This window comes from Xiphophorus hellerii, chromosome 15, assembly GCF_003331165.1.
Source record: "Xiphophorus hellerii strain 12219 chromosome 15, Xiphophorus_hellerii-4.1, whole genome shotgun sequence".
NCBI classification, from domain to species: domain Eukaryota; kingdom Metazoa; phylum Chordata; class Actinopteri; order Cyprinodontiformes; family Poeciliidae; genus Xiphophorus; species Xiphophorus hellerii.
The window spans coordinates 6,348,700-6,371,863 of NC_045686.1; the positions used below are offsets into that span (position 1 = coordinate 6,348,700).

Below are 23,164 nucleotides of genomic sequence, written 5' to 3' on the forward strand. Positions count from 1 at the left end.
GATGCTGCCACCACCATGTTGCTCTGTGCAGATGCACTGTTCAGGGTGATGTTGAGCGTTATTTTTCTGGCACACAAAGTCGGTCTGGATGCTTTTGACTTCTGCGTATTTGTTGGGTTTCATGTAAGGCTTTTTGCCAAACTGCAAAGAAAACTTCATTCACTTTTAGTAAATAGTGGCTTTCTTCTTATCACCCTTCCATAAAAAACAGATTTAATGTTTTCCCAACGGATTATGTCACTTCACTTATTAAAAGGAGATTCATAATCTAACCCAACTTTAAACTTCTTGCCAATCTTACTCTGTTCATTGGTCTTCATGATGCCATTTATTCACTAATAAAACTCCCGAGGTATTTATTTAGATTTATCAAACTACAGGGAGTTGATTCCAAATGCATGACCCACTTTTTCGATTTTCATGTGTCTGGAAGATTTTGTCCCAATACAAAACATTGAAGTTCGTGGTTGTAATGCAACAAACAGTGGTGAAAGTTCAAGGGAATGTTTTTGCAAGGCAGCACAGGTCAGAAATGTCGAGAGTCAGAGGTTTGGTGAGCTCTGAAGAGGAAACGGAGGAGAGAGTGGGAGTAAACGCCGCAGGAAACCCGGCAGGAGTTAAAGCTCCACATCCTGCTGGAACGCTATGAAGAGACTGAACCGGGAAGGAAACGGGAGAGAAAAACAATGCTGGAGATGAAGAGGAACACTGAGGCTGAGGTAGTGCCATCTAGTGGGGGAGGAGGATACTACAAGGAATGACAGGGTATTATTTCATGATGCTAATTCAAAAGCAGCAAAGCAGTGAAACAAAAGATTTAAAGGAGAAAGGAAGTCGCCTGATGTAGGCAAGTCCCTACTCATTTAAGAGCCGACAAACTGGTCTCTAGATGTGAGGAGGATCATGGAACACTGAAAGCATTGAATAAAAGAAACTACTAATTAAAATTATTTGTAAAATAAACCATTAATATTTTTTATTTAATTTGTCTCAAAATATTTTGTTTTAATTATTTTTTTTGTTTTAAAAAAGTGGGTGTAAGCTTCGGTCCCATCATCGTCCCAAGTTTCTAGAGTCCAGGAGAGAGGTACCTGTGGCGCGGGCCGCTCTCAGCGTGTCCTGGGTGGGCCTGACTACTTTTGCTTCGAGGCTGTACCACGCAATGAGCAGGGAGGGTGTAAAAGAAAGAAAAGAATGTTTCAGTCAAGGGCAAAAAAAGTCAAAGCCTCAGATGAGAGGAAAACACAACATAAAAAGAGCCATAACATCGCTAAGGGAAAGAATCATCAGTAACCAAAGAGCAGCAATGTTTTCAATGACGGTGATTGGATTTCTGAACCAAGAAATCTGGCTTCTCATGAGAATAAAATCACTTTAAATAAACTAGTTACAATTACTGACATCAAAAACATACTTTCTAAAATTAGTCATCACTGAAAATGAAAAGCCAGTTTTTCTTGTAATTTTTGGCTGAACAATATGATGCTGGGCAGCAAAAACGTCTCATAAAAAAAGCAGGTGGGCGGGATGCATTACGATGGATGTTTTAGCCGAGCATTTGCAAAGTAGAGAAACCTCTGGTATTTATAAACATACAAGAGGGTAGGATCGATAAAAGTATCTATTTTGGGAGCAAAATGAGATGTGCAGCATTCAGAAGGGGATGAGGAAAGCGAGGAAGTTACCGATTGTCTTCGCCTCTGAACGACCTTGTCCGCTCTGGGACTAGCAGATCCTCGGATTTGGGATTTTCTAGAAGGTCCTGACAGGTAATCCTGAAAATAAACAACAAGGCACTTTAAAAATCAGATAAAAATCACAAATCAAAGCAAAAACACCACAGCATCGAGCATCCGCTGACCTGCTGAACCTCTGTGACCTCCAGTCTCTTCTCCAGCAGCTCCAGGTCGGAGCTGACCTCCCTCTGCAGGAGTCTGAGCCGGTTCCAGATGACATGGACCTTTTCCCGGGCCTCCAGACACTCGCTGCTCTGGGGCTGGTTCTGATCCGGCTTCTGCAGCGTCGGCGGCCTGGTGTTGACCAGCAGCTGAGCGGACAGCTCCTGGAGGAAAGAAGCTTTCTGCTGCGAGTCCAGCAACTCACATTTGATTTGCTGCGGGATAAAACAGAAGTCAACGAGTTACATTTTACACTGCAAAAACAAAATCTTACCAAGTATTTTTAGTCTAGTTTCTATTGCAAATATCTCAATACACTTGAAATAAGACAGACTACCTTGGAAGTAATCATTTCACTTATAACAAGACATTTTCCCCATGTTATAAGTTAATTTTTCTGCCAGTGGAACAAGTACTTTTTCATTAATTTTAAGGAATTATTTATTTAAAATAAGCTCCTATATCGTGCTAAAAAGCTACTTGTAAGTTAGTACACTTGAAATAAGAGAAAAGATATTTGCACTAGGAACTAGACCAAAAGTACTTGGTAAGATTTTGTTTTTGTAGTGTATGAGGTATATACTTTTTCAGGCAAATGTTATCTGATTATGTCTTGATTTATTTGATTCAATGAAAACAAAATATATCCTCTCAGCTTTTATGATCATATCTTCATGAAATGCATACCATCAGTGTTTTGTGATGACGTCGTAATGTTTCATAATCAGCGTTCTGAGAGACGGGCACCACTTCGTTCCTCCTGCGGTCGATGTTCTCCAACCACAGCAGCAGACCATGGCTCGTCTCGTGGAACTCCTAAAGATGGTGTTTGTTTTGAATGAAATCATATTTCTTTTATTTATCTTCAGCAGATAAAAAAAATGCATTTTTTAATAGACTTGTAGGAATCTCATAAACTCCATCTCGTCTTTACCTGGCACTGCATCAGTGCCCTCTGCAGCTCCTCTCTCCAGTCTTCGAGCGAGGCGCTGAGCCGATCCCAGCGCGAGTTCATCTCCTTCAGCCGGTCCCTCAGTTCCCAGGCCTCCTCCGAGTCGGGCTCCGACTGGAGGAAGTCTGCACTGCTCAGGTTTATGGAGAGAACCTCTGACTTGTGAGCATCCACGCCTTTCTGCAGGTCCTGGTTGGAAGAGAGAGCAGATTGTAAAAGCATGTAGAGCATTGTATTATTTATAGAGGGGTTTGACCATAAAAAATTCTGCAACAGTATCAGTTGCTAAGAAATGAGGATCAGGGTTTTAATTACAAAGTTCAATAATCTTCTTCAGCTTCCAGTTAACCAACTCACAGATGAAATGTGTCTATTTTTAGATCATAGAAGATTCTACTTTGCTCTTTTGAGTCTATCAATCAGACACACACCTTGAGCTTCTTGATCCTCTGCTGGATGGTGTGGATGTTGGTGCTGACGTCCAGCCCACGCAGTCGGTTCAGCTCTGCCTCTGACTGACCCAGCCAGGCCCGCATGGTCTGCAGATCTGAGATCAGCTGCTGCCACTGCTGCAGGTTCTGTTTCTGTCTGTGCTTCTCGCTCAGCGACTGAGCCTGGATCAGCTCCCAGCGTTCAATCACGCCTAGAGGGGCAAGAGAGACGTTTAGGGAAGAGCATAAGAGCCCAACGTGAAGCGTTCAGAGAGGGAGAAGAGACGGACCTGTGCTCTGCGTCTCTGTGCTGGTCGGGTTGGTGAGTCCTGGCATGTCGTCCTCGTCCTCAGTCAGCTCTCCTTCTGCTCTTTTCACAGCGTCGATGCTGCCGCGACACTCCCCCATCAGACGCATCTGTGAAAATCATCATTCAATTCAGGGTTTGTAAGCTTTTCCAACAAAAAGATTAAAGCACTTTTCAAGCATTTTTAATGTAAGTTTTCAAACTGTTCCAGCGCCACAAAATTCACAAAACAATACAAATGAACTAAAGAAGACAGCTTCAATTCACGATTATAAGATTTTATTTGTTACTGTTATTAATGTCTTGTTATGGTATCCTACAGCATTGACAATGTAAACTAACATAAAATTTTATGTTTTGAAATGTCTCTCTCAAACACACCTTATACAACAAAATAAAACACTAATTTAAAAAATAAAAAAATCAGCCAATTTCAATAACTTATAAAATAACTTATTTTAATTACACAGATCATTGAGAAATCAGGAATAATGAATATTCGTAATTATTGAAACAATACAAACCAATTATGTTAAAATCCTTCCTGCTCAAATAAAATGCTTATACACAATATACACAGAACGTAAAAAAAAAAAATACTAAAAATTGTTCTTGCTAAGTTTTCTGGCATTTAGCAAATGGAAATAATTTTGATAATTCTAACTGACCAAAGACAAGAAAAGTTTAGTCCGATTGAACTTTAGACAATGAAACAAAAAGTGTGTGTATCATTTATTAATAAAAATATTTAGGCTTTAAATCAAACGTTAAATTGCACTTTATTGCAGTTTCCAAATCTAACTGAAATTGAAGCCTTTTCAAGAATTTCAAGCACCTCTATGAACGTTGCAATTTATCAATTTTAGGACCAGAGTCATGTCTACAGGCAGTTCTGTCCAAGGGACACATTGGACTTACGTAGCCCATGTATGTGGAGTCCATGTCTGGGCTGGAGCGGCTGGCGGACGCCTCTCTCTGCTGCAGGTGGTATCGCCCTGCATCCAGAGCCTGGTCCAGCTGTCGCAGACTGGCCTCCAGCTGTCCAGGCTCACCTGCACCAGGAAACACAGGCAGGTGTTAGATAGCTAGGAAGACATTTCTGACAGCTTTTGTTTGCATGCTGCTGATGCAATAAAATGGCATGCAGTTAGTACGGCACGGAGCGAATTGGTAAGTTATCACTGAAATGACGTTCTTCTTTAATTAAACTGTGTGATGTGAGAAAGCAACAGTTTGTGATTCGTGCAGTTAAAGATGATTCAAGATGATGGAGGAAGGGTGGTAGTAAGCATCAGTTAGATAAAATATTTTACAGTTTTAGCTGTAAATGACAGCATGCTGGCCAAGCTCATGCCGTTTCATACCGGAGGAGGATTTCAAAGTGTTCTCTGTCAGTTTTATATAGGCCTCTGGGCTCTCTGGGATAACTACATCTGGGAATAGAGACACAACAAACTCTGCTTATGATGGAAATCTCTGAATGCAACAAAATGCTACAAGCTGCCACACTTTTTTTTTTTGGATGTTCTCTCTGATTTTATCATTTTTTAAAAACTGATTCACGACACAGTAACTTTATGGTTGGGTGATATGGCTTAAAAATAAAATCTTCAAATTTTTTTTTTACCAGATTTTATTTAAATAGATGTTTTTTTTCTTGAGTTCTTTTCTAAAAAAATTACAAACGACAGAAAAAAGTGGCTGTTCTTTCAATCATTCATTCTGTGAGTTGCATGACGGCATATTAGGCCCAGGCTGTTTCTTCAGAATAGTCATTTCCTCAATCGTTATCAGTCCTGATACTGATAATATTTTGATATTAAGTGTTTAAATATGAAGTATTTCCTTATCCATTAGACACAAGATGCTCAACATTCCTCGTTTTAATTTTTTGCTACTTTCTTGTGCTGAAGTTCTCATAAAATGTATTACTTTATACTCCTGATATTACAAATTTATTCTTTAAATATCATGACTGCATTCTTGTAATATTATGACTTTATTCTCATTATTAAGATAAATAAATCTTGGCCCAAATATTCCATCATAGAAATGACCTGAATTCAAAGTAAAAAATAAATAGAAGTTGGAAAACAAGACAGCCGCCTCGGCTCTGAACTCTGAATTATGGAAACACAAGAAGTGCATTGATATAAGAAAATCCAGATTTTCCAAAAATTAAACCTTCAAAAAACAAAAATTTGATTAATCAATAGAACTGATTTATTGCCCAGCCCCAAGTGAAATAAAAACATCAATTCAGTCATTAGTTGGACCAACCTGACAGCACCGTGCTGCTTGTCCTCAGATATTCATCCTCCTCCGGGCGGCCTCGGCTCCGCTCCGCATTTCCCTGCCCTCCGGGGCTCTCCAGGTCTCTGCTGAGGTCGTAGTCGTGGTCCCACTCTAGCGGGATGGAGTCCACGCTGGCCGGCGTGTCTCGGCCGGAGCGGTCCGCCCGGATCGGCGCCGCCGTGCCCGAGGCCGGTCGGCTCGACGGGCGTGGGACGGGCGACTCGCCCCACTGCAGATCAGAGAGGTCTCCGCTTTCCTCCACGTCCAGCTCTCTGTCTGAGCCGTCGAGCTCATCATCCGCCAGCTAGAAGGAGTCAGTGAAAAGCAGAACCCATCCAGTTTTAAAGGGATTTTATGCATAAAAACAGAGGTTCTAAAAAAAAAAAAAATTATAAATGTATATAAATTATTATTTTTTCAAAGTATTTGTATTAGAGCCAATCAAACAGATAATACAGTAGCTAATTCTTGTTGAACATATGCACCTATTGGCACACTTAATATAACACTAACAAAATAGTGCATCAAAAAATGAAATGTACTAGTTTTCAGGGTTTTTTTACAAACAGAAATAAAATACTAAAACCAACCGTCTTTCACATCTCATTAAGTTAACACAAAAAAACTCATATTATATATATATATATATATATATATATATATATATATATAAATAACTAAAGCAAAAGATAATAGTGGCAGGAACACTCAGTTGGGCAAAACCTCCTACTTTGAAAAATAGGAAAGAAAACATTGCCAACGTTTGTGTACATCCTAGCAAATTGAATTAAATTTTCTTGAGCTTTAAATAAAAAAGCATAATTTCTTTAACCCACAGGGATTTTGAGGGACATTTATCAAACTTCCAGTTTAACAATAAAGAACATAAAATAAATTCCTAACGAAATACATTGATGTTTTCGTAACAAGACAAAACGTGGAAGACTTCTAGAGGTAAGGATACATTTGCAAGGCGCTGTAAAATAAGCTGCTGCTCTAAATGATTTTCTCTATTCACTTACAGGAAGTCTGGTAAGCTTCTTGTAATATCGGTCCACTCGTCCAAACACTTCCTGGCAGTATCTCTGCAGCTCCTCCAACTCCTCCTCAATGACAGCGGCGTCCAGAGGTTCGCTCTTCTCGATGAGCGCTTCGCCCTGCCGAAACACCAGCTCGATCTTCGCCGTGTTCAGATAGATCTCCTGCTGGAACGCCTGCACACGCACACATAATCATCTGTTAATAATAATCATGCGAATAGATATGAGTATATAGTTAAAAATAAGAATGGAGGAATTTGTTGAGCACTGAATGATGCGTCATTCTTACTCTGAGCTGTTTGATTTTGGCTTGAACGTCACACTCGGAGAAATGCTCGATGTTGGTCAACTGGAGGTCCATCTCAGTGAGCCACACCAGGATGCTGTCCCGCGCCGTCTCAAACTCCTCCCGCTGGCTGATGAAATGCTGCACAAACAAATTCAGTGATAAATCACTTTTTTTTTATCATATTTACACTTTAACTTCAAATATTTTTCTGAATTATTTAGCAATTTTTTTGGTTCTAAATGAGAAAGAAATTAGCCAGCAGGCAGGAGGCTGCTACCTTAAGTCTGCGAAGGATGGCAGCCACTCTTTTCTGCAAGTTATCCCATCGTCTGTTCCCATCATGCACCATTTCTCTGAGACGGTGGGAGGAGTCTGTGCGGTTCTCCCGGGCCAGGCGACGGTACTGCTTGTTGATGAGCTCCAGCTGGGTCAGACATTCCTGCACCTGGCGCTGGAACGCCTGTATGAAAAAAGACCCCACACACATCAATGACAAACAATTCAACTTCATTTCCATTTGCACATATAACGAATGTCAAAAGTGCTAAACATAGAAAACATTGTAACAAAACTAATTAAAACAGAGAGGTTAGGATTTAAAGTTCATATAATGCAAGAAGGCTTTGCTAAAGGAGAAAAAAATACAAAATAAAACAGTTAAAGCTAAATAAAGCAAAATGTGCATAGCAAAAATGTATAACAAATGAATGAAATACTAAAATATTCTATAGAAATTATTGATTTATTTGCTTTAATAGCTCTTCTCTGTTCTGAAAATAAGTTTTCTTGTGGGCAATGAGTAAGTCTGCAGCAGGACGGAGCACAGCAGTGAAAAAGATTTCGTGTTTAACTTTGGACCACTGGGGAAATATTGTGATGTTTTTCTACAGCACGTTAAGTCAGATTTTATTACAAATTCAAACTTTTTATAGTGCTAATTGTATTTATGTGTGAGATTGTTTTTACCTGCTTATACAAAGAAACCACCTTATTTTGATTAAAAGATTTGAAGAAGATCCCAGCGTGTTTCTCGAAACTGTTACAATAAAACTTTTATTTTCTTTTTTAAATTGTGCTGCATGTCCCAATTGTGCAGTATTGCTACTGTCCCTGTTAACATTGTAATGATGCTTATGTGTCACAAAGCTTTTCATGATGCAAAACAAATTTAAGATGTTACTCCAAACCATGACTTCAACTGTTAATTTTACTTTTAAATAAAAAAAGAATTAACTGCACCCTAAGGAAAATGAAGAAATAATGCACAGTTATGTTCTGAAGCAGCTGAGACCAGCAGTCAAATCAAATCAGTTGCAGTAACATGACACTCTTCTATTTTTATGAACTGGCGCATTGACTGTATTTGTAAGATCTTTTACTAAAGAATGAGACAAATCAATGGGATAAATATTAAAAGCACACAGACCTCAAACTTCTTCAGCTCCTCCTTAGCAACAGTATAAAGAACACCAGAAGAGTTGGGCAGCGCTGCCGTTTTCTCTGACGTCTTTAACCAATCCTCAAACCTGGAGTAATCATCCAGAAACTTCTGCCACAGCCTCCACGTCTCTTCAATCCTGCAAAGCAAAAAGCAGAGCTGTGAGTGAGGGAAGCAAACACTTCCAAAACATGTTGGATATGTTGAAAAGTAAACATAGGAGGTTATTTTACTTGAGTCTCCTCTCCATGGACATGGCGCAGATGTTCCTCCAGCGTCTGTCGAGGCCTCTGGTCGCCTGCTGGATGGAGTCACACTCCGTTTCTGTGGAGCAGGCGTCGCAGTCGTGCAGCAGGACTTCACACAGGTTCAGCACTGACGCCACGCCTGTGCTGTGTTTCTCTATGTCCCGCTGCAGGTCCTACAAAAAGAAAAAAGTGATTGCAATATGATGTAACTTTTTTTTTTGCTTTGCTGCACATTCATTTTTTAGTAGAAAAACTAAAAAAAACAGGTCTTCATAGAGTAAAGAAGAAGAACAATCTTAATGGGATAAATGACCTGACAGTCCAGTAGTCTTGGACCAAAATTGCAGCATTTGTTCCATTTTCAGCTGATGTGGTTCACTTTCATACTGCACGAATTAAAAAAACCCTGTTCCCCTTTTCACCTGTGGTGGCGCTGCACTGCACCAAGAACCACTTAAGGAAGCAACACAACAACCTCTGAAGAAGACCAGCGCAACTTCCTTCTTCACAAAATGTAAACAAAAATGTGTTGTGTCAAATTTTAGCGGTTGTAGGATTTCTCATTTCTCAAAGGACTACAGGCCATTTCTCCAGCTGGCATTTGTTTTGGTTCTATTTACCCAGAATGCCATGCGCTGTAGTCCACTTCCTGCTTTTGGAGCAGTCTCTGGTTTGCTTACATCCACACCTCAGCAAATGAGCTGGACTTTCAAGACAAGCAAACTTTGATAGACTTTGTTTGATTAAGTTTGGACAAAACAGGGCTGGTGTGAACGCATTGCACCCAAAGAGGAAGGAGGTTAGTGGGTTCTGACAGACAAGTCCAGATTTAGAGCAGAATCTTGGCAGCAGAACATGAGTCATGTGCCGTACTGTCTCTCAACTTAATCCACTGCATTTGACTCACGTGCTCCTGGTGTCACTTATTCTTAATGACAATACAAACTATTTGACTATATTTCTGTCCATTTGTGTACACACAAGTGCTGCAAATTTCCACATACTGATCAAGTTTTCCATAAATGCTTCAAACAAAAAGACGGAATAAAAAAATTAAAATCTGCTTGCCTGCTGTTGGTTGAGTTTTCTCTGGATCTCCAGCTTGTCGCAGGTTTCGTAGACAATCGGCCTGGAGAGATCGGTCTCGATGTGGGAGAGCCAGGATCTGAGGCTGCTCATGTTTTTGTCGAGCTGCTGCACCGCCACCAGGGTCTCTCGCAGCTTTTTCACCCTGAACCAGAAACAGATTCAGCAATTAAGTCAGAGTCAAACATGGACGACTCCAAAAGCAAATGAAACGGGAATATTTCCAGTGAATCAGGACAAATTGATGTTGTCCATAGGATTACTACTACAACTAAAAACTGACAAAATTAAGCCACAAAGAGAGCTTTTCTGCTTTAATATAGCAGTTAATACATGTCTGGGGAAGTTTTTTCACTGTAAATAAAGTCCTCAATATTATAGTGATTATTTTGGATCTGCTAATGCCAGGTTAGTTTGTTCAGCAAACATCAACCCTGCCAAGTCTGCATAGCAACTTTTACCAGATATAATCTGCATCTTTCCACTAAATGTCCAAAACTTAATCAGATTCTAAGAATTGGTGCATGCAGCTGGTGGTAACACAGGACTGAATGAAATATTTTTTTACTATTTGCATTTGTTTACTATTTGCATTTGCATCAACTGCACACAACCTCTCGAAATATCTAAACCTGCTTGGCATGTGACAGTAGCACCATTGAAAGGTATTTAAAATAACTTTTCACACATTCTCAAACACTCTTTGAATAATTCAAATTTTAAAAACATTCCCTTTCCCTTCATTTGCATGTTGCAGATGGTTGGGAGACCTCATTACAAACAGCAGATCAGATCAGATAGAAGTCAGACAAAGACGCCATTTTCTCATGAACATGAAAAGCAAACATTTCCCACTATGTGCTGAGTTATTGGTTTAACAGTCAAGGACATTATTTCTAATTATTACAATAACAAGTAGCTTTGTTTCCTTCATAAATCTTAAAATCCTCCTGCCTGTTGACATCGCAGTCGCACTCTGGCAGATCCTCCTCGCTGGGACATCCTGCCATATTATCTGCCCCAAAATCCAAAACCATGGGGGGGAGCAAAGTTCCCAAAGACAATAGTGAAGTTAGAAAGTAAATATCCAAACGCTCCTCTGTTTATCTGCAAGCTCCACATGGGAGTTTGTCTAAACTGGGGCAGCAGGTAGAGGCGGGGAGACAAAAGTGTGACTTATCAACTGTTGCTCTCCAAGGTTAAAAAAAAGAAAACCCCAAACAGGCCAATGTGTGTGTGTGAGTGTGTAAGTGCCTGAGAGTGACAAGTGTGGCTGTTTCTAAAAACAGCCGTACGGTCAGAAGCATGTGCTGCAGAGCTGAACTGTGTGGAAATATAAAACACAAGCTACACACCGACTGAGTGTGAACGTAAGTAGAGGCTCTGTGAGAGTGGACACTGAGCTAAAATATAAAATATCTGCTAAAAAACAAATCATGCTTGCAAGAAAATGACAATTTTCTTGTATCTTCTAAATTCTGGATTTTCTTTCTGAAATTTAAAAAAAGAAAAAAATATGGATTTCTGCAAACATAAAGCAGGGATGCAATTGTTTTCTCCAAATGGAGGATATTAAAGACAAAGGGAGTGCAGCTGCTTGTGTGAGGTCACCTACAGTCCTCTGCTTTCTTTCTTCCTCCAGTGTCGCCCCAGAGGGCGACAGCTGAGGAAAGCAGCTGGGAGAGCTGCAGTCAAAGTTTGGGTCGGGTCATTTTACAACACAGGAGGAGGAGTCTGTCTGTCGCATGCCTTACAGATTTAAACTCATAAAATCCACAAAATTCTTTAATCTTTTAAGGGCTTCTGAGTTATTTTACACATTTTCTGCATTTGGTTACATTGCAATCTGAAATCTGTTTCTGAAGAAATTTGGTTGTGTAGAATTTTGTTTAGGGTATCAGCAGATACCCCAAAACTTCATATCATGCATATTTTTTAAAATCTGAAACTACTTTATCTCAATTTTAAAATTACATCCAATCCCACTAAAACACATCCATAAAGTATGAAAAAGTTCAAGTTGAGTGAATATTTATGCAACACAATTTTCCAAACTTCAGTCCCAAGAAAACTTGCCAAGTGACAAAAAGGTCACAAAAGAGAAACCTTTGAGAAATCATGTTACATTGTTCTCTCCCAAGAGAGTGGATGTCCCAGTGACCCCAGTAAGGAAGTGGAAGGAAATGCCTCAGCAGGATTGTGGGAAATAAAATCCCACAATCACTGAGTGAAAAGCATCCCCTTCCCCAACTAAAAGAGCTGATAAAAAGTTATTGTTATTAGATTTTCATTGACCAACACAAGAAAAGTGCATGAGGGTGTCTTGTAAACCCACCTGGCTGCAATAAGGTCCAGCAGGTGCTGCCAGCGCTCACTGACTTTGCTGAGTTTGTGCTGGATCTCAGCTGCCTTGCTGTCCTGGCTGGCTCTGGCCAGGCGCTCGCCCATCATCTGTAGCTGCTGCTTGTTTTCCTGAGCGACGCTGATCTCCTCTTGGTAGTCCTGACGAACAAACACCAAGTAACTTTTAATGCTCTGAAAAGCATTGTTATGTACAGTTCTGTTTCTTTTCTTGTTTTGGTTTTCGGCACATCTTCCTGCCAGCTCTGTGAAACCAGAGAGAACCTGTCCGACAACATGAAGTGGGGTGAAAAAGGATAAAAAAAAAACCTTGTGACCAAAAACTCTGATTCATGGGAGAGATTGCAAAATGACAGCTTGTGACCTTGAGACAACAACCCAATACACAAAACAAATCAACATCTAAAAGACAAAAAAAATAAAATAAATAAAATTAAGATTTCAGAGCAGTTGTGGGATGACCACAGAAGGATAATTTATGCTCAAAACCCTTCAATAGGGCTAAATTAAAGCAATTTTGCAAAGAAGAGTGGACCTAATCTCCTCCACAGTGATGTCAAAGGCCAGATATCTCCAAGGCTTGAAAGCATTTGTGCGACGGCACCACCAGTTCAGCAGTTTAAAAGAAGACAATTACTAATTTAACACAGAACTGGGTTGACTAAAGTAGCTTTTTCCCTTAACAAATGTTTTTTATGTCTGATATTAAAATGTGTTTAAGGATCTAAAATGCTGAAGTGCAACAAAAAAGAAAAACTTAAGCGTTCTTTAAGAGGACAAATACTGTACATTTCAGGGCTCTTTATAAATTATATTTCAAAAGTAAAGGGTAGCGGGTATTTTTAGAAATTACCTTGCGCAGCTTTTCAATCATCTCTTCAATACTGATGTCTCCATTCTGAGAAACTTTGCTCTCCATCTGTGTGAGCCACTCACACAGCTCCTTGTTCTTCTCATTGAAAATGGCCCACTCATTCAACTTCTCGCTCACCTGCTGCCTGCGCAGGGAAAGCTGAGGAAATAAAGGCAGAGAAAGTACCAATTAATGATTTGACAGACGAAATATAAACGAAAGAATTGGCTTTCTTAGAGAGTAACGTGATGCTTAGATTAAAGAAACAGGAGCAATAATTTATTTAAATTTTAATTCTTGAAACATTGTTCAGTGTAATCCAAACAGCCCATCCCCGTGAAGCTACTGGATCTTGTGACGCCTGCAGTGTTGGGAATAAATGTGATTAAGTCAGGACAGCTGAGCTCAGTGTCTGCAAACAGCTGTTCTCACTTTCTATTTCCAATAAGGAGTGGTTTGAGTGGAACCCACCCAAACATATTTAAACATACTTTTCAATTATATGCCCATGATATTATTTCACACATTAACGTTGGATCTCATTGGGTGAGAATTAGTGATGGTGAGATGAAGCCTCATGAGGCATTGAACCACTTGAGCCAACTGGTTCGAGAAAGGGTTCATTTCTTGAGGCTTCATGTGCACACGAAACCACCTACTGGCCAGGTGTATAATCACAGCCAGCTGTATCTTAACACATGTGATGCATTGAATTTTTGTCTATTATGGCTCTTGGGAATGACTTCACAAAAGGTGTAGGACAAAATCATTTGTCTACATAAATTATGTATACACATATGTGTATAATAAAATATTGTTTGAATGTATTCTCTGTGTGTAATTATTCCCAAAACAGTAGTGTCATGTGATATGGCATGTTGTGTAATAATGTTTTTCTGTGACTCTAGAAAAATGGCATGGGCCTTATCAGGCAGAGGACAGTGAAAGTGCTTATGGAACTAGGGAGGGGGTAGTGAATAGGCTAATGCTTGTGTAACTTGGATGATTTCATGCATTTTTATTAAGAAACAACAATTTCTCCACAGTTTTTGGTTTCACACGATTTCTCTTTTTTGACACTACATGGATGAGGTGTTATTATTGTACCCCAACTCCTTGGAGCACAATAAACACCTCACCTTTACAGAAAATAAGAAACAGTGAAAAATACAGTTCCTCATAAGCAAACCTAATGCATCTGCAAATGTTCAGTTCACCTTACCTTGTTAGGGCTTATCAAATCAAAATGTTCCCACATAGGGGAAATCCTCCTCTTTCTCGCCGGCTCCATCCTACTCCTATCCTGTCCTCGCGCTCCTAAATCTCCTATCTATCTATCTCTCTCCTAAACTCTCCAAACACCGAATTAACTGTCTCAAACTAAATAACCACTATCCAAACTCTGCTATCCAAACTATCAAAACTCTATCCACTCTCTCAACTGACCGCAACTCGCCTACAACAACCCACATTTTGAATGGAGCCTGTGGGGTTTCTAAAGCTGTCAAACCCCGCGCCAAACTCTGAGCCACTTCCCGAAGCAGTCACGTGGTACAGCCAGGCAGCGAGGCTTCGGACGTCATCGTTTTCGGCTCCTCCCCTAAATGAAGCAAGCCTCGATACGCGCTTTACGGAAACGCCCCCTCCATTACTCGACACACGCCTCGAAGCCTCGGCACATCACGTAACATCACTAGTGAGAATACATCTCTGATATTGTGATGCTTTAATAGCAAACATTATGCAAATGTGTTGATTGTTATCAGAGAAAAAGCCTGGGCTGCTAACAGTGTTTCATTCAGTTTATGAGCAAGGCTTTCCGTTTTAGATAAGAGAAATTGAAACATTGAGGCTCCTTAGATTGTCAGCAACGCTATTTGAAGAACTGTTAGAAAAATATTTTATGTTTATTTTTTAAATTTTTCCATTGGATATAATTTTGTTTTTTGCAATATTTAGAGGACTAGATGAAAAGTCCAATTTAATGTAACCAAATGCCCAAATTTGGATTCCCTGCAGAGATAATTTAGATGTAAATCAGCAGCTAACAGTGAGCACAATTGAGGAAGTTAAAGACTTTTGTCTTATAGATCGCCTTTGCTATTGAAACAACTCAGACTTATATATATTTAACCTTTACACCATGCAGGCAGAACAGCAGACGGTGAGACAACACATAACGTTAAATGGTTTAATCCTTGAAACATTTCTCCTCTTGAACAGTTAATTGTGGAGTTCCTCAAGGGTCAATTTTAGAACCTTTTCTTTTCACTTTTATATGCTTCCCTATGACCATACCAATCTTAAAGTCATTTTATTTCACCTTAATGAGGATGAAAAGGAGATCTATAAGCCCTTGAACCATGACAAGAGTTTGAGATGGTGATTTTGGTGCACAAAACATGTGGTGGTTATTATTTAATTATCAGGTGTTATCTTCGGCCAAAAATGGATTATAACAAAGAAGCATTTATAAGATATAATGTATTTTTTCGACTTCATTTTATAACATCATACTGTGTTGACCCATCTGATGCTCATACCAAATTCAGCAGACTTCTTTACAAATTCACTCCTGTGTTGCCTTTGCAACAATGCCTTTAGATAACTGAAGTTAAAATTTGTCTGTTTTTTCCAGATTTGAATTATTTTGTACAATCAGTTAAATATAGTCACATTATTTCAATTCTCTTAGCTTTTCTGAACAACTTCTTTTGATTTTAGATACTTTAAGTGATTCAACTTTTGCAGTAAAAGCTCCTAAGCTTTCAGACAACTATTGCGCCCCTCTCACTTGATTCATTCAAAATCCATCTCAAAACACATTCATTTATTTAAGGTGTTAGTTCTACTTTGCTTAATAAGTCGCTTCAATTAAGAACATTGCAAAGTAGAAATTAATTAAAGCTACTAAAAGCTTATTAACTGGGCAGATTAAATGTTTGTTGTGCGCATCCTACCTGATGGCAAACTTCCTCCCACTGACGCCACAGCAGCTGCAGGCGTTCCTGTAAGACTGTGACATCATCAGAACTGACCAGACCCTCCAAGGAATCCCTCAGCCTGAACAAGGAAGTAAGGTCATCAGTCCATCCCTCCACACTGCTCTCCAGCTCCTGAATCCATGGCAGAAAAACAGAGAAGCAAAGCTGTTGCTAGAGACCTTCCTGTGTTTTGGGGATTTATTCATCCATCATCAGCAGCCAGAATCCACCCAAAGCAAAGAGTCTCAGCAGTAGCGAAACCAGAAGCAACGTCAAACCAGCGAAACAGCAAACAGACGAGTTATTTAGATTTTTGTACAGCAGCGTCTAACCTTGAGTTGAAATGAAATCCCTACATTCAATTGTGAAAGCAGGACACAGCAACAGAGCCTTCAAACCTTGTACGTCCTCCTCCTCCTCCCTCGTCACTGTGACGGTTCTGCTGCGCTGTAATCATTTGTGGACCTGGAGAATGTCTCCATTACGCAACACATGCACAAAAGGAAGCGCACATTCACCCCCACAGAACCAGGGATGCTCTCTCTTTCTTTCTCTCTCCTGCTCACGTAATCACTCCCTTTCTTCCTCCCCGCCCCCTCTCTCTCTCTTTCTCTCCTCAGCTGATGCTATGTGCTGCTGCATACACACTCTTCCTCCTCCTCCTCTTCCCCTGAGGAGCTGAGGACGTGCCATGCATCAAACAGGACTGCAGATACTGACCACCGGCTGAACAAGAGCCGAACATCATTGATTTTTACAGAAAGAAATTTGCAAGAGCAGATAAAAAATACATATATTTTATATACAAAAATGTCTTTTAAATGTGTTACGGATCAGAAATGCAAGGTCACTAATCAAAAATAAAAGCAATCTGATTAAATACATGCAAGGTCACATGATTGCAAACAGATGGATAAAGTTTTTTTCTGCCTGTCTGTTTATCTGTTTGTCCAGGCGGCACGTCGGATTACAGAGGTAACAAGAGGTCAAGTCTGAGTCTGAAGGTTTGTGTGTAAACACGTGATTACTGAAGGAAAAAGAGAGACGAATAAAGAAAATGCAACTATTAATTGAGAGAGAAGGAGAAAATAAGTCCTCACCTTGCACCTGATTTGCTCGGAGTGCAGTTCCTCATGATGCTCAGGGAGCGCCACCGACAGCTTTCTCTTAAAGGCCCGCAGCTTCTCCAGCGACACGTCGATGCCCTTCTCGCATAGCTCCCAGTTCTACACAAACACACACTGCAAGAATCAGAGCAGAAAACCGACATCCACACAAGCTGCAGGATGCTCAGAGAAGTTATGAATTATTCCTGCTACTTTATCAGCAGCATCAACAAACTACAGTGCAAGCAAATGTGTCCTTGAAAAGAGTGACACGGGACTATTGCAGCAAACAAAGTGGGGAATTAAGAGAGTTAAATAACAAAAGAAGGTAATTCTACCCCAAATAGATTAGTCTGTGGCTATTTTCAAAGTAGTCCAAATGAGAAATTAAACAAACATGGTTAGAGATTCAGCTCAAAAAACCTAAATGAACAATCCCAGTTAAAAACAATTAATTAGTTAGTTATTCATCTTCAGTGAGAAGATTAAATACACTCATTACTGGCATAAATATTGATCCCCTTCACTTGGAAAGCTGCAGAAAAACTACACAGTTTTGTAGTCATAAACAAGTTTCTTCCATAATTTCTGCTGGATAGCTTGCTTTATCTATTTAGAGGGATCATTGAGTTCTCACTGGACAAACTTTTACTCTTAGAAGACAGGAAGTTAAATTCCCAAGCTGGAAGATGCTGGACACCAGTATCGTTGTCCACAGTGATGTGAGTTTATCGCAATGGACAGAGAGCCAACCACAAATGAAACCCTTGCTTAAAAATCAGCAGCTCAACCTGGACTGAAATGTGTAAAACCCACATGGTTGAACCAAATGGAGAGCAAAGCTCAAGTAAAAAGTAAGAAACAAAGAGGCAGGCTCGTTGATCTCAGAGGTGCAACTGCACCTCCAAACTAAAACAAATGTGCATTTCGGTGAATGGAGTAAACCTATGGAGCAGTTTAGATGAGGAGCTGAAAGAGTTATCCATCAATCAATTCAATATACTTCATGAAAAAAAAAAAATCTCATACACTTCTGAGAATGATATACTGTTTGTAACTTAATTATTAATTTAATGTATTCGGCCATAAAAATTTATGTTGTAATTATTGAGAAGGGGGCAGGTTTATACAAGATTTTTTTCTTGTTCCTGGTCCGTTTTCACTTATAGTTTAGTTTAGTTTATGGTATAGTTTGTGAAATAATGATAAAATTTGTTAAATCGGGTGAATAAACTGATTCACTGAAGCTTGTTGGATACACCGATCAGCTCGCAACATCTGCGACTGCGTAACCTGTACAACTGGTATTTGGTATCACAGCATATCTTTTCAAATATTCTATAAACATATTATCAAGCAAAATGAAGCATCACTGTTTTAATTTGTGAATCCAGACCTTAAGCAAGGCATGCAGCTCCTTCTTCTGCTCATTTAGGCGGTCGTGAGAATGCTTCCACCTGTCGTGGATCTCCATGAGCTCCGTCTGCAGAGTGGACTCCGCCCTGACGTCAGCCGACAGCAGCAGGCTCCTGCCGGCCTCCACCGTCAGGATGTAGACGCCTTGCTGCCTCTGAAGCACTCGCTCCCTGAGCTGGAGGAGCGGGGACAGAGACAGAGGGCAGAGCAGGTTCAGGTTTACTAAGGGACTCTAAGGTTGGAGACAAGATAAAGACTTAGGGTTTAGATCTGATCTGCATTTCTCTGTGGAGTTCATTTACGGCACTTTTCTGTTGTATTTCAAAGACGCAAAATGCTGTAGACGTTTGAAACAATGTAGTACAACTTCAGTCAGTGACGTACTTGTATCTGACCCAGGAGGCTTCGGGCCTCCTGCAGGGCCACCGGTTCTCCTGACTGATGTACGTCTGGATCGCGAGTCACTTCCTGCAGCCACCGCCGCAGCTTCTCTGACATCTCCTGGTAGTTCTGCCACTGTCGCACCAGACTGTCGATGATGCCTCTCCGCTGCTGAGCCCGCCGCACCACACACTGCCACTGGTTGCTCAGCAGAGCCAGTTTCACGCTAAAGTCGTCACTGTTTCAGGACGAAGAGTGACAACTGTAATGTGAGATTTTATTCCATGAGTGGAAAATTACTGAGTGCTTGTGGCATCGACCTGTCATCCACTTGACCCAAGTCCAGCAGCCGATGGCCGTCGCTGATGATGGAGTAAAGGATCTGCTGTCTGCTAAACATCTCTGCCTGGAACAACTGCAAGTTCATGAATATTGTTGAAGTACTGCACACAATACATACACACATACAGCAGCTTCTAAAAGTATTTATACACCTTGAATGTTTTAAAAATATATTGGGAGGAGAAATGATGCACACAGTTTTCAACTTTGACTTTTAAATTGTATATTGATTTTTATCATGCTGCTAGTGATAAGAGCCAAACATAGAAAAACATTGAAGAAAACAGATTCAGGAGAAATGTCTAACTTCGTGGTCTCTCTGCTGCTCCAACAGACTCTGGTAGTTTCCTGAAATCTCTGCAGCCAGTTTCTGCTCAGTCTGAGAGAGGAAATCCATCCAGGCTTCACATTTCTGGAGGAAACTCTGCTGCTGTAGCAACACCGACTGGAGTTTACTGGAGACAACAGAAAGAACAAACATACTTAAATTAAAATTATCAGTTTATTTGACCAGTTTGTGAATTTGTTGGGAATTATAGTACCAAGCGTTAAACCATCTCTCATTTATCTCTACTTAGATTCGGTCAACTTTTGTAAACCGTAAACATTTATCGTGGTCTACATCAATGGTTCGTTGGATGTTTTTTGAAATCTTAAAAAATTTGGCTTTAATGCCTAGTTTAAAAAAAAAACTGATTTTATGTTCACTTCTGGCATCTAACATTGAGAGCATATTATGCAGTGTCTGTTTTAAACAAGTAAGAAAATCTTTATTTTGAGACAAAAAAGTGTCCATACCATATAAAAAAATAAAACAAAACAAATCATCAAGTAAAAGAAGAACACAGCCATCACAAAGAGCAAAATAGGGAAAGTGGAGGACAAGAGAAGAAATACAAAGCATAAAAATGTCATCTGTAGCCTACAACTTATTCTAATTTGTACCTTTATGTGAATCTGAATGCTTCTATTTGCTTTTCACTTTGCTGTTACACATTAATTTCCTATCTGACGGACAATAAAGGATATTTCTCTCATAGGCCTAATATAAAGCAAATACCTGAAACATGACCCGAGTTATTGGCCGTCTGGTCTGTTTTGCATGTCTTAATGACTGCCAAGTCAAAGTTAGGTAAGTAAATAAATAAATAAATAAAAAAACATGTCTGGTAAAGGACAAAAAAGCAGTAAAAGTGCAACAGAAAAGTCACAAAGCTCAAAGAAACATGAAAACCTGATCTTTGGCTGAAGTATAAAAAATTTTAATGTTTCTAAATCTAAAGAAAACTAATGTGACATCAAATGTTTTGGTTACCTGAACCTCTCTGTGAGGTGAGCAGAGTGAGCGGTCCAGGTTCTATTGAGATTCTGAACCCGTTTAACATCTCTGTCACTGACTGGTAGTCGGTACACCAACTCATTGAGACGCTCCAGGTCTGGAGACAGGCTGCTCAGCTTCAGGAGCTGTGCCTATGAAAAGCATTGTTCATTTAAAAAAAAACAAAAAAAAACTGAATAAATAATAACATAACAAAATAGACAAATACTGAATAAATTCTAGCTATGACAGGAGTGTTTGTACCTTGAGCCTTTCTATGCATGTCTGCACCACAGTGAGGTCCGGTGAACCGACTGGGTCAGACTCCTTCAGCACCTCCTCCGCCTCTTTCGCCTTACATATCAATGCGTCCAGCTGCTCCCTGAAGCCCTCGCAGGCTTGGGAGTCGCACTATGAACAGACCAACACATGGTGAATAAAAACAATAAGATCGCAGATTTTTAACCCACCCCCACATATCAGGGGTCAATAAATTCCCCAGACAATCCCTGCTAACTGACCTGCAGTACTTCTTGCTGCCTGTTGAGGGCGTGCTCTAGCGCTGCCAGGCGATGAGCGAGCTGCAGATGGTCAGATTTGAGCGATGCAGAGGAGGAGGCGTCGACTTGGCTCTTCAGCTGCTCCTCTAATGCCTGCAGCTGCTGGAGGGACTGATGCACCGAGTCTTGGTCTTTGAGGCAATCCTGCCATAAAATAATTAGAAAATAAAAGACTGACAGTGTTTTAATGTGTAAGCTTCCAAGAATTTGGTGGGAAAAGCATGTCACAACTCAAATATATATATATTTTTAAGTTAAGTATGTCAAAAAAGCACATACAATGATATATTCTGTCGAATTTTGGTAAACAGCAAAGAGACAGTTTTAAAAAGCCGCTGCAACAGCATTAAATTTTTTGCCACTTTGTCTAGCAACGGTCTGCATCAGTGATCCACTCTCAGACAGTCTGCTCAAACAATTAAGACTGTGACATTACACCCCGACACACCCAGCATGACGCTCAGGGTCCCTGTAGTGTAAATCACAGGTTTGTCTGTCTCTTTGAGGCTTCACTCTGAAAGGGCTTTTGTGCCGACTGGGCAGAGAGTTTATATTCAAGCGGTGCAAAAGAACAGGCCGCAATTTGGTTTTCATTTGCAGGAGTAGAATCTTTGTGCAGAGCAGCAGGGAGCCGACAAGACTTCGACGAGCGCAATGCCGATTCCTTACAGAGGAGCGAGTGAGCAAGAGAAAAATGTCTTTGTCTCACACTTTGATTTCTTTGCAAAACTCTTTTTATACACCTGAAACTTTTTCACATTTTGCTACATTACCAGCATGCGTTCAGTGTTTTATATGACAAACTTATGTTACAGACCAACAAAAGTGCATTGTTGAGAAGTGGGAGGGAACTGATGAATGGTTTCTGTTGTTTTTACAAACAAAAATTTGAAAAGTGTGGCATGAATTAGTTTTCAAGCCTCCTGATTTAATATATGGTAGAACTTCCTTTTGCTGTCGGACTTTTGGGAAATATCTCTGGTTGTATATTTAGAAACGCTCGAATGGAAACATCCACCACAGTCTTGTATTCCCACAGCATGATGGTACCACCACTGTGTTTTATGCTGGGTGTGGTGTGTTTACAGTTGTGCAGTGTTACTTTTCCAGTAGTTCAATTTTTTCTTTTATTTCAACTAACCAGAACCCTTTCAACGACATGTTAACTTTCCCCATCACTCACTAATTTCCTCTAACAAAGCCTTGAGGCCTGCGTGGAACAGCTGGATTAATACTTAGGTTAAATTAAACACATCTGTAAGATACTTGAGTTTATTTAGGAGCATCAGAGTAAAGAGAGCTGAAATCAAATGCACACCAATCAATGCATTTTTGACACCAAGCGTCCTTTTGTGTTTGTCCAGCTGTAACTTGGATTGTATATTGTTGTTGCCTGACTTACGTTGCAGTCCTTTATCCAGGCGCTGCTCTCCTCCTCTGTGATTTCTCTGTCGGTGGCGCTCCTCAGCAGCCGATCTGCACGTTCTTCCTGTTTCTGGACTGCCTTGACACACTGACTGTACGCTGACCTGTAGCGCTGCCACAGACCCAGCAAGGACTTGCTGCTCCTCAGCTGCTCGGAGATCTCCTCAAGTAGATGATTCCACCTTAAACAGAGAATAAAAGTTCTTGATGTCAACTATGGTTTAGCCTTACAATGATCCACGTAGATATTTCTAATTACTACCTGGAATTAACATCCTGGAGGGCTCTGTTGAGCGTTTCAGCCACAGATGGGTGACTCTCGGTCAGCAGCTGGTGCGTTATGGAGCCAAACTTTCTCAAACTGCTCTCCTGTTTATCCATCTCCTCTTGCAAATTCTGTGACGCAGACATAGAAAAAGATTATTTTAAACAGA

The 23,164-nt window shown here is 40.2% G+C and overlaps 1 protein-coding gene across 10 annotated transcripts in view; it reads right to left on the minus strand.

Annotated features, from left to right (window-relative positions):
- Positions 1 to 23,164, minus strand: part of syne1a (spectrin repeat containing, nuclear envelope 1a) — a 157,700-nt gene that overhangs the window by 3,089 nt on the left and 131,447 nt on the right. For 6 of the 10 annotated variants that reach the window (XM_032585847.1, XM_032585848.1, XM_032585853.1 and 3 more), the window contains 29 exons: positions 22,993 to 23,126; positions 22,708 to 22,912; positions 21,267 to 21,449; positions 21,010 to 21,156; positions 20,743 to 20,897; positions 19,735 to 19,882; positions 19,406 to 19,500; positions 19,089 to 19,323; positions 18,685 to 18,936; positions 17,283 to 17,408; positions 16,159 to 16,314; positions 13,199 to 13,357; positions 12,320 to 12,486; positions 9,967 to 10,129; positions 8,884 to 9,071; positions 8,639 to 8,789; positions 7,490 to 7,672; positions 7,213 to 7,350; positions 6,906 to 7,097; positions 5,869 to 6,187; positions 4,953 to 5,021; positions 4,507 to 4,640; positions 3,572 to 3,698; positions 3,282 to 3,493; positions 2,833 to 3,039; positions 2,586 to 2,714; positions 1,862 to 2,113; positions 1,686 to 1,775; positions 1,092 to 1,150 (listed from right to left, as the gene is read on the minus strand). In XM_032585847.1, the coding sequence (XP_032441738.1) occupies positions 1,092 to 1,150; positions 1,686 to 1,775; positions 1,862 to 2,113; positions 2,586 to 2,714; positions 2,833 to 3,039; positions 3,282 to 3,493; positions 3,572 to 3,698; positions 4,507 to 4,640; positions 4,953 to 5,021; positions 5,869 to 6,187; positions 6,906 to 7,097; positions 7,213 to 7,350; positions 7,490 to 7,672; positions 8,639 to 8,789; positions 8,884 to 9,071; positions 9,967 to 10,129; positions 12,320 to 12,486; positions 13,199 to 13,357; positions 16,159 to 16,314; positions 17,283 to 17,408; positions 18,685 to 18,936; positions 19,089 to 19,323; positions 19,406 to 19,500; positions 19,735 to 19,882; positions 20,743 to 20,897; positions 21,010 to 21,156; positions 21,267 to 21,449; positions 22,708 to 22,912; positions 22,993 to 23,126 (4,775 nt within the window). The remainder of the gene's footprint in view (positions 1 to 1,091; positions 1,151 to 1,685; positions 1,776 to 1,861; positions 2,114 to 2,585; positions 2,715 to 2,832; positions 3,040 to 3,281; positions 3,494 to 3,571; positions 3,699 to 4,506; positions 4,641 to 4,952; positions 5,022 to 5,868; positions 6,188 to 6,905; positions 7,098 to 7,212; positions 7,351 to 7,489; positions 7,673 to 8,638; positions 8,790 to 8,883; positions 9,072 to 9,966; positions 10,130 to 12,319; positions 12,487 to 13,198; positions 13,358 to 16,158; positions 16,315 to 17,282; positions 17,409 to 18,684; positions 18,937 to 19,088; positions 19,324 to 19,405; positions 19,501 to 19,734; positions 19,883 to 20,742; positions 20,898 to 21,009; positions 21,157 to 21,266; positions 21,450 to 22,707; positions 22,913 to 22,992; positions 23,127 to 23,164) is intronic. The other 4 variants (XM_032585849.1, XM_032585850.1, XM_032585851.1 and 1 more) reach the window with 4 other exon arrangements.